The 16,138-nt window shown below is 44.2% G+C and overlaps 1 protein-coding gene across 1 annotated transcript in view; it reads right to left on the reverse strand.

The window, feature by feature from the left end:
* Nucleotides 1-686: 686 nt before the first annotated feature.
* Nucleotides 687-16,138, reverse strand: part of EFNB2 (ephrin B2) — a 49,001-nt gene continuing 33,549 nt past the window's right edge. The window contains exons 3-5 of the mRNA XM_061133390.1: nt 7,555-7,647; nt 6,706-6,819; nt 687-4,417 (exon numbers count right to left, since the gene is read on the reverse strand). Coding sequence (XP_060989373.1) covers nt 4,029-4,417; nt 6,706-6,819; nt 7,555-7,647 — 596 coding nt within the window. The 3' untranslated portion in view covers nt 687-4,028. The remainder of the gene's footprint in view (nt 4,418-6,705; nt 6,820-7,554; nt 7,648-16,138) is intronic.

Below are 16,138 nucleotides of genomic sequence, written 5' to 3' on the forward strand. Positions count from 1 at the left end.
GGTAAGTTATGGGCGTCCCTCATAGCTCAGTCGGCAAAGAATCTGACTGCAATGCAGCAGACTGGGGTTCAATCCCTGGGTGGGGAAGATCCCCTGGAGAAGGAAATGGCAACCCACTCCAGTATTCTTGCCTGGAGAATCTCATGGACAGAGGAGCCTGGCGGGCTATAGACCATGGGGTCGCAAGTGTCGGACACGACTGAGTGACTTTCACTTCATTTCAATTCCAGTTTGATCCCCGGTCAGGGAACCTGATTCCACTTGCTTCAACTAAGAGCCCGCACGCTGCAACGAGAGGTCCTGTGAGCCACACCCAACACCCAGTGCAGCCAAATAAATAAACAAAAATATTTTTTAAAAGTCTCTCTTCTTCTCACGGCTGTTTTCACACTGTGCAGGTCAAAGTGCTCAGGATGAAGAGGAGACCATATAAAACTTGACACTAAAACGTGAGATCAAAAGTTTTACAGGGAAGCCAAGGGGCTCATGCACCAGTGTGGGGCAACATGAGCCTTTACATTGCGCCCACCGCCTGGTTTGAAAAATGGGCGCGTGCACGCCTGTGGGCAGAAGGGTTTGGGTAACTGCAATCACAGAGAAACATGGGAGGCAAATTAAAATAACCAACAAAAAAGAAAGCCAAAGGAAAAGAAAACAAGCAGGAAAGGAAAATACTTTGAAGGCGCTTTTTCCATAGGAAAAAAATATTTTATTTTTTTTAAGAACAAATTCAGTTTGAAACAGGTTTGGAACGTGACTTCATTGGCTGGGGGCTAACGGCAATGTGGAACTAAAGCAGATCGAAAAACCTATGACAGGCTATCAAAATAAAACAAAGGAAAGGAAAAATATTTATAACTCAAGCATAATACTGTGTTACTTACAAATTGGACAACGAAATTTTAAATAAATATTCATGGTACATAATTACGGCACAAATATGCAGCAATTTGGCAACGTTTTATACCATTTTTTTCCCTCATTACAGTGCAAAGGGGAGTGACACTGCCGTTTATCAAGCTGTAGCTAAATACATTGCAAAATTCAGATTTATACAAAACATCTTGCTTAGACTTCATAAAAAACCAACATTGCTCTATGTACACAATCTGGGTAAGAAAAGCCATTTCTGTCTTGTTTTTCATGTGTATTTTTATTAAAAAGGTGAATAAGGCTACTGTAACACCCCAAATCCATATACAGTAAAATCTGAACTTATTTACAGCATCTTCACTTAAACATTATGGTGCAAATTCCAAAGTCAGGTGACTAGGGATGAGAATACAAGGAAGGCATTTACAGTAACTTTCCAAAGCTGAACCAACTTCAGACAAAGGGACAGTTGGTAGATTGTCATATTCTGCACCACACACCAAACAGACGCACAGACTACTTGTCAACTGCTTGCAGGCAACTCTTCATCAACTCATCTGATTTTTTTTCACAGTTTGGCACATCCTCAAAATGTAGCCAACTGATGACACGCACCTTCGATTGCATTAAAATCAGACTGTTTCCCATTTTTCCCCTTCTTGCCCCTCTCCCCCATCCTAAAGGTCAATTTTTGATGGCTTACAAGAAAACCTTATATGAATGCACGTACAGGAGAGGCCAGGGTGATGGAAAGAATTACATATGTACTGTGGCTGGTCACCATGGCAACCTTCCACAGAACTATGATATAGATATATATAATATATACTGTCGATATATATTATACATATATGTACACATGTATACCACACACCCACTCACACAAACACACACGCACTTTGGACCAACATCATTTTCAGGTTCAGGAATTAGAAAGAAGAATGTCTGTGACAACTCATTTTTGCAGGTATTCACTGGAGGTTTGAGAACCTTAAAAATGCTGTTGCTTCATTTCTTTTTTTTTTTTTTCTCCCAATTCAGAAAGCAAAGTGTTACCATAGTAACGGGACTATGTTAAAGATGTCTATTTTGCATAGCACATAAAAAGTAGGTTTCCTGTTTACTCGCTTCTTTTCCCAGCAGGGAAGGGGCGAGGGGAGGGGGGAGAGAGGAAGGAAGGGGGTCAGGCTGAACTTTCAGCCGAAGCCCCCCTCGACGTGACCCGGTGGATTCTAGCGAACACTTCAGCCCATGAGGCGAGGGAAAACACAACACAGAAACTAAAGGCCAGCACATCTTCTCATTGTTGAAAACACGATGCAGTGAACACTGATTTCCTGGTATTTGGGGCTTGCACTTCCTAATCTATGGTGACGTGACATGCCTTCAGAGGACTTGGTTATTTTTGTGTTTGCTCCCATTATTGTTATTTTTGGAGTAATGTCGTTTTTCCCAGAAGTAGCAGTCCAATTAAAACAAAACAAAACAAAAAACCACGGAGCGTTTGAGACCACTTAATCGTCACAAATGAGTTTCACATCTTCTGGTGTGGATTGTGTGCAATCTTAAAATATATATTAGTAAAACTCTTTCACTTTATATCCCTTGTGTTCTATATACCTATTATAAACACATCCTACCTTCCTTCCCCCTCGGCATCATCGGTTGGGTCCTCAGGACTCCTAGGAGGGTTGCCGTGTGTGTCTGGCCCTGACACGGTACCAGGGACTGCAGTCTCGCTCGGCACCCACCCCTCGGCCCCAGGCCAGGAGGGCACCACCGTAAACCGAAGTATCACAAGCCGCGATGAGGAGGGGGGCGGCAGGGGAGGGGCGATGAGGGGGCGGGGGGATCTGACCTTCCTTAAGGGTATGAAGATGCCTTAATAATGTCAATGATGATGGAATTACAGCCCGTGTGACCTTTGGCTTTTTAAACTGCTAGGTCAGATTTGGCTCTCCGCTAAAGGCTCTCCCTGTGTTAATAAAATGTGATAAGTATAGCAGCTGGGTCCGCTTTAAACAACATCCAAAGCAGACCGACGACTTCCCTACAGCCTCATAGCTGAACGTCTATTGCCAGTACCAAGAAAGTCCTGCCCGAATCACCCTTCTCTCCAAGCCTGGTCCTCTACCAACAATGCCCCTTCGTTCCACCCGGCCAGAGAGGGACTCTTTCTTTCTTTTATTTTTCCTGTGCATTGCTATTTGATAAGAGTGATTCCTTCAAATGCACCCTAATCTACTGTGTGTGTCGTTGTGTCTCCTACTTGCCTCTTAAAAATCTTAGCAGAACCAAAGTGCTGTGCTCCCTAATTGGGGCTTTCCCTTCCCAAACCTTGTTTCAGAGGCGGCAGCACGGAACCGCCTTTGCAGACAGCGTTTGCGTCTCCCCCCACGCCCCCCTTCTCACGAAACTCCTCGTCTTCCTGGGCTGACAGCCGAGCATCTAGCTGGAAGGCTCCTTTTTACCCGCAAACGCCATTCCTATCAACGTATGACCCCTTCCGCTGCGGCTGTTGTGGCAAAAGGATGGAGTAGGAGACGCCCAACGTTAGTGTCCCATGAGTGATGCGAGTGTGGCGTGAGGGAGGGAATCTCGGGTGAAGGCCTGCAGAGCCCTGGATGACAGAGCATGTGCAACAGTGAAGACTAGAAGCCAGCGGTCTCCCAAGGCCTCACGCAGCCAGAGTCTGTGCGACAAGACAAGTCCGGGGTGCAGCTCAGGGGTGGGGGGTCGGGGGTCACACCCGAGGCCGAGGGGGCCCCGCCAGGCCCGGCGAGCCAGGGGCCTGGGATGCTCCCAGCTCTCTCCCGCCCACCAGCCGCTAGGTCTCCCGGCTCCTGCGGAGGCCCGCGGGCTCGCGCGCTCGTGGTACCCAGTGGTACCGGGAGGAGGAGAGGGGCGGGGCGCGCGCGCGCGCGCGCATCTTCTACGCGAGTCTTCCGACGGCCAGGCCGGGGCGCATTCTCCGTCACCGAGGCCGAAACGCTACAGACTAGAAGGCTGTCCGACTCCACGGGGCTCTTCCGAGAAGGGGTGTCCCCGCTCCCTGATGCGCGTCAGTCCGTCGCAGACACAGGGGGTCTCGGACCCTCGGCGGGCAGCAGCGGGGACAGTAAGTTTCCTCCGGGAAGCGAAGGCACCGCCGAGGCTCAGACCTTGTAATAAATGTTCGCCGGGCTCTGCGGGGGCATCTCCTGGACTATGTACACCGGGTGCCCGTAGTCCCCGCTGACCTTCTCGTAGTGGGGGCAGAAGACACTGTCCGCGGTCCTTAGCGGGATGATGATGTCGCTGGGCTCCGAGCCGTTGTTGTTGCCGCCGCGCTTGGGCGTGGCCAGCGTGCTCAGCGACAGCGTGGCCGTGTGCTGCGGCGAGTGCTTGCGGTGTCGCCGGCGGTACTTGAGCAGCAGGACCACCAGCGTGATGATGATGACGATGAAGATGATGCACCCTGAAGCTATCCCTGCGAATAAGGCCACTTCGGAACCCAGGATATTGCTCCCAGAATGTCCGGCGCTGCTGCCGTCTGTGCTGGAACCTGTGGGGAGGACGGGGACAGGGAGAGCGGTCAGAAGAGTCACCGCTGGGCGGGGGTCCTCGAGCGCTGCTGGGGGTGAGGGGGGTGTGCCCAGGTGGGAAGACTCAGCGGGGGGCCAAACACTTCCCCGGCAGCTAGACTCTGGTAAACCAATCACCTCGTTTATTAGCCAAATGCAAGGGTAAATCAGAAAATTGGAATTGACCAACCACTGCTATATATATAAACTAGAAAACCAACAAGGACCTACTGTGGGCTTCCTTGGTGACTCAGAAGGTAAAGAACCTGCCTGCAATGCAGGAGACCCGGGTTCCATCCCTGGATCCGGAAGATCCCCTGGAGAAGGAAATGGCAACCCACTCCAGTATTCTTCCCTGCAAGAACCCCATGGATAGAGGAGCCTAACGGGCTACAGTCCAAGGGGCTGCAAAACATCAGATACCACTGAGCAACTAACAATACAATAAAAAAAAAAACCTACTGATAGCCCAGGGAATGATACTCAGTATTTTGTAATAACTTTAAAGGAAAAGAATCTGAAAAAGACTATATATGCATACCTGGATCACTGTGCTATACACTTGAAACTAACACGACATGGTAAATTACGTTTTGTCTAGTCACTAAGTCGTGTGAGTCTTTTCCGACCCCATGGACTGTAACCCACCAGGTTCCTCTGTCCATGGGATTTCCCAGGCAAGAATACTGGAATGAGTTATCATTTCCTTCTCCAAGGGATTTTCCTGATCCAGGGATTGAATCTGTATCTCCTGCATTGGCAGGCAGATTTTTTTTTTTTTTTTTTTTTTTTATCAATGAGCCACTACTGTACTTCAGTTAAACAAACAAACAGCTAAATGCAAACTGCAGAAGCCAGCCCTGGGCGGGGAGACGGGACTCCAGGTGGGGCTTTGATGCTGCTCCCAGACTGCTTCATTGCCCTTCCATACATCATCGTCCATCAGCCGCAAGAACGGGCTGTGACAGGCAGCTCTTGATCTTGCCCCATGTCTCAGCCCAGGTCAGCCAGCCTGCAGCCACCACAGGGCACAGGAAAGCAAGGGGCCAGGTTTTCAGGTAGGCGTCTGCCGCTCAGGCGGCACCGCTCTCGAAGTTTTCGGTGGGAATCTCCAAATCGCCTGTCATTAAGGACAAGCCCCGCCTACCCTGCAAACCACCTGTCATTAAAGGCAAGCCCCGCCTACCCTCCAAACCACCTGTCATTAAAGGCAAGCCCCGCCTACCCTGCAAACCGCCTATCATTAAGGACAAGCCCCGCCTACCTGCAGAATGGCGAGAGCGCTCGCTAAGAGGGATGGGGCCTGGGAAAACGTTCAAACCCGTAACTCGTTTGTATTACTTGATTTACACTTAAAATATATCTGGAAGGCAGTAGAAACTCTCACACGGAACAGACTGCCAACCCAAATGTTAAGCATTAAAAAACTGCCTGGCATCATTATATTATCCATTTATCAGTTTGTCATAAGAATTTGACACATCTTGTCATTGAAAGTTAGAAATAACAACTTCCCTCCTTGACGCTTGGAAAGAGATGGAATATTGCTACAGAGGCTAAATTCGTGCGACTACCAACCAGACATGCGGATCTTTAACACGGAACGGCTGACGTCTGCTCAGCGACCACCACATAACAAGTTCATTCGAGTGGTAACAAACACATAGCTATTTGCTCAAAGACTGCTAAAAAAAGCGAAGTTATACAACAGTCAGTTTTATCCAGTATTCTAAACTTTTGCCAGGACTCCCTTTAATATCTCATTTTACAGTGAATTCATGGAAAGAAAAATAAAATTGACGGAACCACCTGAAAAATGAAGCATTGTGCAATATTTTAAGACGTTACCATCTTAAATGTAGAAGAGGATCAATCAGGCTCTCTGTGGATTAGATATAATTAGATGAGGCATTAGAGCCTTAATTATATATACATTAACACCGGCTTGAAGCTAGTGTTGCAACCAGCATGATCAAGTGTCAGCCAATGAAAATAACTTTGATCTGAAAAAGCAGTGCTAATAATTGGCACTTACATTTGATGGATTCTGCTCTCTTGAATCTAAGACTTTGTGGCAGTGGATTATTGTATTCTGATTGGGTAATTAATAACAACTAACCGAGAGCAAAGATTACTGACTGCGGGAAGAACAAGTATGTTCTGGGGCAGAAGTACCCGTGCTCTGGTACGCCCCCTGAGTGTGACACCGTGTGATACACAGTAAGAGCGGTCCACGCAGGCTAGACACACACGGGTCACGCTGCTGTACCTGAATTTGGCTTGACAAAGGGACTTGTTGTTGAACTTCTTCCATTTGTACCAGCTTCGAATTCTGGCCGTCTCGTTGGATCATTATGCCTGGTTGACCCAGCGGAACTTGCATCTACATGAAAAACAAGCAGTTACTTACGGCACAGAGATCTGATGGGATCTACCTTTAGGAGCAGGATCTAAATCTCAAGAGGCACGAATAGCAATGAACATAAGATTCTTTATGCAAAGTACTGTGAAATGCAAGAATATAAATTTTCCTTTGAAAGCACAACGGTTCTACTAGTTACTTCAGAGGTTTAGCTAGTGAGGCCATCTGTGGAAACTATAGGGATTCTTGCATTTGGCAGGCAGAACATTGCAGATGACATTTTAATTTAACTGAGCGAGTTGACTGACTACTACCCCAATTTCTAATTAGAAGAATAATTCTCTCTGCACAAGAGGTCATCTCTGTGTGAAAAGGCTCAGTGAACGCAAGTCTTCCGTAGACAAGAGGCAGAAATGGGCAAAATGGCAGAAACTTTAATTTGCATTCTGGATATTTTAATTGCGAACCAAAGGGGGTGTTTTGCTTTGAAGAAGGAAAAATTTATCTTCAGATACAGACATGGCCATAGACACTGAACCTGGCTGACCTCAACTTTTATAAGTGTCTCCAATAAAAAGAAGTGGGCTGCATCAACTTAAGGAAGTCGGTCAGTGGCTCGAGGAGCACAGAAAGGTTTGCTTTGGAAACTAAGCTGAAGAGTGAGTGGAGGCGCGTGTGCACGGCCCTGGGGGCAGCCATACTAGCTGGGGGCCCAACCAGATCAGAGGCTCCGTGAATCAGCAGACGGTTTTTTACCTTGTCCAACTTTCATGAGGATCTTCATGGCTCTTGTCTGGCACACCCCTCCCTCCTGGTTATCCAGGCCCTCCAAAGACCCATTTGATGTAGCTGATCAAAAATAAAATGGACAAAACAAAAAAATAAAGAAAAAATCAGGAAATCAATAAGCCAAGTTTACATGAACATGAAATGTCTGAAAACAATTTGGAAAATAATTCACTCTTAGTCACAGGTTTGCTGAAAGTATGGGATGCTGAAAGGCAAAACGAAAAAAATAAAGAAACAAAGAGCGATGGATGTCATCCACACTGCTTTGCGTATGACCTCTGGTGTCCAATGGGCTTAAGCACTTTCCCCTCCCTTTATAATCAACGGATTTCGCCTGAGTCTGTAGATAAAAAGAACAGCATCTTCCAAAAGCTGACTATTTTGGAGTTCAGCTTCCAAAGAGCAGTACAGTAAATACGGTAATTTCAAACCGCGGTAATCATCACCCAGCACCTGCTTCCTCTACTACTGATTTCCTGCCTCAAGAACAATTACCTTGATGCTCCCTCATTGTCAAGCGTCCAAGTTCTATAAACACTCAAGAGAGGAGACTCCCACGCCCCGTTTTCTTTCCCCAGCCTTTCTGGAGCTTAAGAGGTTGTACTAGAATTCGCATCTTCCAGTTCTGGAGTTTTCCTATCATTTTGTACTCGACCCGAATGCACGGATGTGCTTTGACCACCACCATCGACCTTGGTCAGACTCATTAACCAGACTCCCTGGTGCAGAACTCTGGATGGACAGAGGGACCAACACATGCCCACTGCTCTGTGAGTCGCCCGGGCAGCTCGGGACATAAGGCAAGGACTTGGTTCAGGCCCCCCAGCTCGATTCCCTTTCCACCTCGAGGAGGAGGGGAAGGCAGGATGTTTAACCATTCTCAGTGTCTCTTTTTTCTCAACAGTCCATGCCCTACTCTATTTGAAGACAAAGGTCTATCTCTTTAGGACAGTGAGTTCTCTGAACAGTACTGTAACTAAAGCTGAAAAAAGACAGGCTGCTATGCTAGCTAACTTGCTGAGGGACAGGATTTAAATTACAGGTCAAGTTCCAGACAAGTAAAGGAGGTGGACGTTGAGACATTTCTATTCCTCCACAGTTCAAGGGGCAGGGAACTAAGTGTTTCATATCCAATTCTGCCATATAAATCCTTCTCTATTTTTTTTTCTCTCTTTCCTTTTCTTTTTTTCCTTTTTTGGTCATGCTGTATGGCATTCTGGATCTTAGTTCCCTGACCAGGAATCAAACCTGCAGCCCCTATGGTAAGCGCAGATTCCTAACCACTGGACCCTCAGAGTATTCTCCCTTCTCTAACGACCAAAGTCGTGCCTACTAACTCTATACTTTGAAAGGCACTGAAAAGGGGACAGACTTCCTGATAAAAATACATCCAAAGACATTCTCTTAATGGGCTGTTTGTTTCCCAAACGGCAGGGCAGCAGACAAATCAGGACAGGTGTGCATGGAAACATGTGTGTGTGGATGAGTATCTCAGCTGGAAAACGAGGCCTGGGCTGACTCGCTTCTGTGTTCTCGAGTTACTGACTTTTACATTCACTGTTTTCCGTAATAACAATGGCTGTCTCTTGTGTGTATAAATATCTCTTTGCTTATCTGAGTGCTTCCTTAAAGTACGGGCTCACAATCATATCTTACTCTTCTGTTCTTGCTGACACTGAGTTTCTCCTGGGAAACTGGACAAAAATTGCCATTAGAATTTTTTTTTTTAAAGAGTAAAAAGTGGATAGTATCCTCTTGTAGATGACTGAGAAAATGTTTGGCCGATAAGTTAGAACAAATACCTAAGAAGCTTGCATGCTTTGGCGACTCTAAAAATATTTTTATTTTTCTTTCCATTTTCTGTCTTCTTTCCCTTTTGTGTTTTCCAAACCTGGGCTTAAATTTCAAAATATCTTTTCCTCCCAAAGGCCTAGAATAGCATGGGTAAGTGTCAGCAGGCACTCTTTCTGAGCAATATCAGAGCAGTGCTATAATTGTCACTTGAGTTTTCTCATCTGATTTTTCTCAAAATTTAGGATATGTTTTTATACAGAAAAAAGGGTGAAAAGCTGATGTCTTTATCTGGCTGACAGTCTTAAAGGTTTAGTTACTTAACTGAAGTGGAATTCCCATCTTTTCTAATTCATACACACATAAATGCACCCCAATGCAAAGTTCAATGACTAAGTGTTTCTTGCTAAAACTGAGCTGACAAATGATAAAAATATTTGAAGGTTGATACACAGAAGAAGAAGAAAAAAAAACAGATAAGGGGAAGTAATATAGATTTATTTATTTTAACCTTGATGTAAAAAGATCAAAGATTCAGGTGTAAAAGTAAAAAAAACTAAAGGAGTACAAGAAAGGATAGACAAGTCACAGCAGAGAAGAGTCACTGGTGAATAACATTCAGAACTGCATCTGCAGAGGCAGAAACTACAGCTGACTTCCACTTTGTCAGATTGGAAGCAGGAAGGGTGCACATAATTCGAGTGACTTCTCTTTTGATTTTAATTTATAGGTCAGTGCCTTTTCTGAATACCAGTGCCTCCGTGGAGAGCTCCCTTTGGTTTACTCAGAGTGATGTCTGAGGAACCCCTAAACATAAAGAACTCCAGAAGTATTCAAATCAAAGAGCAATCTATAATTCAGCATCCATAGACTATACACAGCAGGCAGAAAATGTATAGTGGGAGAAGACCGCTTTGCATCTCCAACCGTGGACATTTTTTTATCCCTTGGTGAGGAAAAAAAAAAACAAAGCCTCAAGCCCTGGAGATTCCCAGAAGGAAACCTGAAGATGCAGCTTTGGCTGAGTTCTTGAGGCCAAGGCCACTGCTGGGGTTGGGGGGTGGGGATGAGGGGGGAGGGGGGCCAGGAGCAGAACACCATGACTTCGGAAGGTTCTTCTCTCCACTCTGGACTCTGCATCCCTCCTCTCGAAGTCCACTTGGAAGTTGCAAAGTTACTGGAAGATACTGAAAAATTCATTCCGAACGTTTGTTTTAGCATCCCTGATATGTGGCTTTTTAAAGGGGTGCCAAGTTGGGGGCGGGTGGGGTGAATTAGGAGACTGGAATTGACACAGACACCCTGTTGTTTTTTAACTTTTCATTTTGTATCAGAGTATAGCTGATTAACAACGTGGTGGTAGCTCCAGGTGAAGAGTGAAGGGACTCAGCCTTACAAGTTTCCACTCTCCCCGAACTCGCCTCCCATCCAGGCTGCCCCGTAACAACGGGCAGAGTTCCCTGCGCTTACAGCAGGTCCTAACACATACACGCTGGTGATACTCCACGGAACAGCGCAGGGAACTCTGTACTCAGTGACCTAAATGGGAAGGAGATCCAAACAAGAGGGCATGTATGTGTATGCATGGCTGATCTACTTTGCTGTACAGTGGAAACGAACACAACAACGCAAAGCAACTATACTCCAATAAAACCTTTAAAAAAATAAAAAATAAATAAAAGGGGGCTAAACTTTAAAACACAGTTAAGAGGGAATTCTCTGGCAGTCCAGTGGTTAGGACTTGGCATTCTCCCTGATGAGGCCCCTAGTTCAATCCCTGGTCAGGGAATTAAGATCCCACAAACCATGCAGCTCGGTCAAAAAAAAAAAAAAAAAAGTACAGTTATATGTTCCACCATGAAAGGATTTTTGCCCTTGGTTAGGAATGATGCAAGCTGTCTGGGAAAACCCTGTTTTAAGATGTGAGTGCCAATGGAAACTGCAGAAGGCAAACTTCATAGCAAGTTCAAGTATAAAATAACTTGAGCAACTTCAACTTATTTTACATCTAATCTCACAGTAAAAACTAATGTCTGTCTTCCTCAGGACCTTCTTATCAAGGAGTGTAGGGCATGTGGTCCTAATTCTAGAGGTGTCCCCTGCCCTCCCTTGCCCTCCGCCCCCCAACCTTGAGAAATAGCATAGCTGAAAGTCTTCTTTGGCCTTGAGCTCTGAAATAAAGCCTCAAGATTAATATTCTGATTTCTGATGCAACAGCTAGTCACCAACAAGCTTTAAAAGGCTTAGTGGCCAACTTTGACACACAATAAGAAAGTGCTAATTCTTGGGAGTAAAATCTACTTCAGGAGACAGTTTTGCAATTATTCTTATTGTTGATTTGAATGTATTGTGAATTTTTAACTGGGAGAAGGTAAAAATAAATTGATAAGCTCCTTCTACTTAATTTTTCTTTGCATCTCTCAACCAGCATCATCCAATGCCGCCACAATCATAGTATGACTGAACTAAATGGATGAAATTGCATTTACTCATTTAGAGAGAGAAAAAAAAAAAATTGTTATATCTAAGCTTTTAGTGCCCAGACTTTTTTCCCCCCTTGACTCAAGAGAAAAACTAGATTTTATCAAATCAAAAATTATCAGAAGAGTATCTCTATCTAGTTAGAAAGGAGGGTTCATAAAGATACATGGGCATTTTATAGCCTGCTTTTAAAAGCTTTTGCTTCTGGGATCTAATTGCACTGAGCTGAGTGTATTGAAATCACTAGCTTGTTCCCCCAGGGCCTGATTTTAAGTGGGTGGAGATCATGGCTTAGCAGGGGGTGGGGGGGAAACCCTGAGTTCATATTGCCTAAAAGTTCTCTTCAGGTCTGAAAACTACTCTGCGAACATCTGTACCTGCCCGTGTATTTGTAGGTGGACTTAACTGCGGTTTCTCCCTCCCTACAGGTAGGCAGCGTGCTGGTGATCTGAGTAACAGAGGAGACCCAGTGGGCAAGGCATACTGCGTTTCTGGCGGTGTTTCTAGGCTGTGCCCACGGAGAGGAGGTCCTATCGCATTTTAATGTGTCTTCACTGGGTGCTTACGGCTCTGCACCCAGGGGAGGGTGAGCTGGAGTCCTGGATCTCGGCTGTTTTGATTTCAGTCTTCCACCTCGGTCACCGGATGGGGCATTAACTGCTGGCTGTGTGCCGACACATACATGGGTCTGTCCCATGCCCTGAGGCCCGCGCCAAGAAATTCTACAGAGTCGGCCCCTCCTGACCAAGGGCATCCATCATTCTTAGGGTATGATGGAAAGAAGGAAACATCGAGATAGCCTATGCAAGGTATTTCATACTATTTAATTTATTTATTTTCTTGGTTTGTGGGATCTTAGTTCCTTGACCAGGGATCAAACCTTCGCCCCTGCATTGGAAGCACAGAGTCTTAACCACTGGACTGCCAGGGAAGTCTCTAGATCATTTTAAAAAGTAGCTTACTGGGATGGGGCTGGGATGGAGTTGGGGGGGGGGGCGTTGATGGACATCCCTAAAGCAAATCCTTTTCTCATCAGAGAGACCCACAAAAGAGAGACAGATAATGAGCATACAGAGTCAGGAAGTGAGAGGGTTCAGTTTTCTAGAAAGAATAAAAACTTTGTGTCCATATAAAACGGCACATGACATAATTTGCTCTTATTTGGTTATGAAACAACGAGCATTTTATGAGAATCCTCTACCAACATCATCTTCTTGGCACTATGCGTGTCCACCTGTCATCTGATGCTAGCCGTGCTAATTTTGGTTTCTTCGGGCAGCCCTTCTATACATGGGTCTCCCGAAACTCAAGAACTGGAAGAACTTGGAAGCCTATTACCTGGGAAACTGAGGAACTAAGGGAAGCAAAACCAAGTGAGAAACTTGCAAAGTAAAGTCATGACACTGAAATGCATGTGACACATAGACTGGGTTACTGTTTTCTTCCAGGAGAGTGAGCAAAATTTTGAGTTTCTAAAAGAAAAGAAAAAAAGCACTGAGCTATGTAAGTTGAAAACCAGAAGGTTGAGAAAAATTTAACTACTTAATATGAACATACAACCCAGGGAGCTAAGATCTACCTACTTCGCACCCTGACATGAATTCAAATTCAAAACATAGGATGCATATTCAAAATATATATTAAAGAGATAGGGATTCAATTTCTAGAACTCAAGGTAGTTTAATGCCCTGAGTATCATGGTTATCCTTTAACATGACAACTTTGAAGAAAAATTCTAACCATGGAAATGATAACAATCACTAAATGCCAAAAGGGACTTGCCCTTTGCCTTAATTAATAAAAACTTTTTTTTTCAATAAAAACTTTTGAAACAAAAACATCTGTACAATGTGTCAAAAGGAAGATGAAAAAAAAATCACTTCTAACTTCTTTTTTATATGCTTTCCTCTGTGGTTTTATAGTTATAGAAATGGTGAATACACTGCCGTGGTTTCCCAAGGTCCTCACAATTTTTGCTTGGCGCAGTATCAAAAAAAGTTCAGCATTAATTCAAATCATATGGCATTTCTTCCCAGAATGCCTGATCTTAGAGTGAAAGTTTTATAGATACTTCTAAAAGTCTCGATTTGAAGAAAGAAAAATTCAAAGGAAGATACAGGATGTGTGCGTTTTTCACCCAAGGAAACATGGTTCTAGTAACGATGGGAAGAGTCACTTGAACTTAACCCCACATCATTCTGGGTGTGTTTTGACATTCTAAAGCAGTAAATCAGGCATTTGGAGGTAATAACGGGCTTAGCCCCAGTAACTTCTATACAACACATTCAGTTAGTTTCTCCATTAGACAGAATGATTTGGAAAAATGAATTAAAAACGAGAGTCACACTTTAGCCCCTCCTACCATATTAAAATACAAGTAAAGATATCTACTTCGCAGGGAGCACTAGTAGTAAAGAACCTCCTGGCAATGCAGGAGACATGAGACGTGGGTATGATCCCTGGGTGGGGAAGATTCCTTGGAGAAGGAAATGGCAACCCACTCCAGTGTTCTTGCCTGGGAAATCCCATGGACTGAGGAGTCTGGCGGGCTATAGTCCATGGGATCTCAAAGAGTTGGACACGACTGAAGTGACTTAGCATGCATGTAGCAACAAAGATATCGGTATCCAGTATAAATGAATGCTCTTGAATAAAATGGTATAATTTTATTTCCTCAATTTTAAATGTTTACCATGAACAGTGATAGGATATTCTACTGACAACTCAGTAATGAGAGTTTTGAAAAATGTAACAACCTTGAAACAATTTTGTGAACTGTTTGTTTGTGTGTTCACCAAAAAATTGTATGACTTATTACTCTTCCACATATTACTCTTTGGGGAAAGAGGGACAATACAAAGATACTACATAGAACTGAGTCTAAAGGTGCCAACATATGTTATATCTCTGATGTCATACGAGACTTGGACGTTGAGAGAATTCAGCCAATTGAGAGAACAGTAATAATTGAAAATAATAAATATGACCCTCAGAGCATAAGAAATTTCATCACAGCTTACTCATAAAACCCCTTCACCATGAGGAAGTATATACAAAGTTCAAGGTAGGGACAATCAATGAAGATGCTAAAAGCCATAGTCACCTTTGATGAGAGAGCCCTGAACAGCCACTGACTACACATAAGACCAGAGTGGAAAAACACGGGAAAAGGAGCAGCAGAGAATGTGTGTGTGTGCGTGTGGGCACACATCGCAGGTGTATGTCAATGACAGAAGCACCTCCCAGGTTCAACGGCTGCTCTGACATTTCGCTGAGAAAGATCAAACAGTCCCGGAAATAAATCATGGGTCCCCTCTTTTTACAAGAGGCAGGCTTAAACACATGGGGGTTCCTTTATGAGTGGCTTACTTTATTTTCCTCAAAACATGGCTTGCAACACCTTGATGTCTTGATTTTTCATAAATTCTGTTGTGGGAAAACATTCCTTTCAGAGTCTAAAATTTTATTGCTACAAGTGATAATGATTTATGCAGGTAGGATCTCTCATTAGGCAAAACAAAAATTTCAATAAGATTTAAAAAAAAAAGAAAAAGCTTTGCATCAAGTGTGCTTTAAGAGAGTGTCACAAAGATTCATAATTGAGAGAATGTGAACATTAAAGGTAAAAGAACAATCAGCTTCTACACGTGAAAGTCAACCTTAATATGGGCCAAAATCTACTTCAAAAGAGGAATCACATTTTAAAAATAGGGTGCTAACTCCCTGGTGGCCTAGTGATTAGTTAGGATTGCAGACTTTCATTGCCATGGCTCTGGTTCAAAAACAAAAATTAGGGGGCCAGATGATCACTTCAATATAATGACCAAACTCACATTAAGAAAAGAATGAGGTCAGAGTTCTAAAGATAAAACATAATGCCCTATTGTCTATATTAGCTTTACTTTGGCATTCTGATTTTTTTTTTTTAATAAAAATGAGACTTCCCAGTCAAGAGAGAGTGATAATATCTAATAAAAACATTTTGGCCATGAAGAAGCGTGTGTTTGGGCGAATTATTTCCAGCACACAATTTCTAGCCCACTTCTGAGTGTTTAACGGTTTTCATCATTAAAATATCTTTGTGGAGATGTGGAAACCTCTAGACAGTGAAGGGTCAGAGTAAAAAGTTGATGGTGGGGCGGGCACAGCCCACAAGCCTCCTGCTCACCCCTAATCACAGGCAATGATATTAATGACCCAGTAATTGGGAGACCGCGGCACTGAAGTGGAAAACTTCCATCTGAGGCAGAGTTCATCTCTGGGTGGTAGGGCTTCACCA

This window comes from Dama dama, chromosome 30 (genome assembly GCF_033118175.1).
Source record: "Dama dama isolate Ldn47 chromosome 30, ASM3311817v1, whole genome shotgun sequence".
NCBI lineage: Eukaryota > Metazoa > Chordata > Mammalia > Artiodactyla > Cervidae > Dama > Dama dama.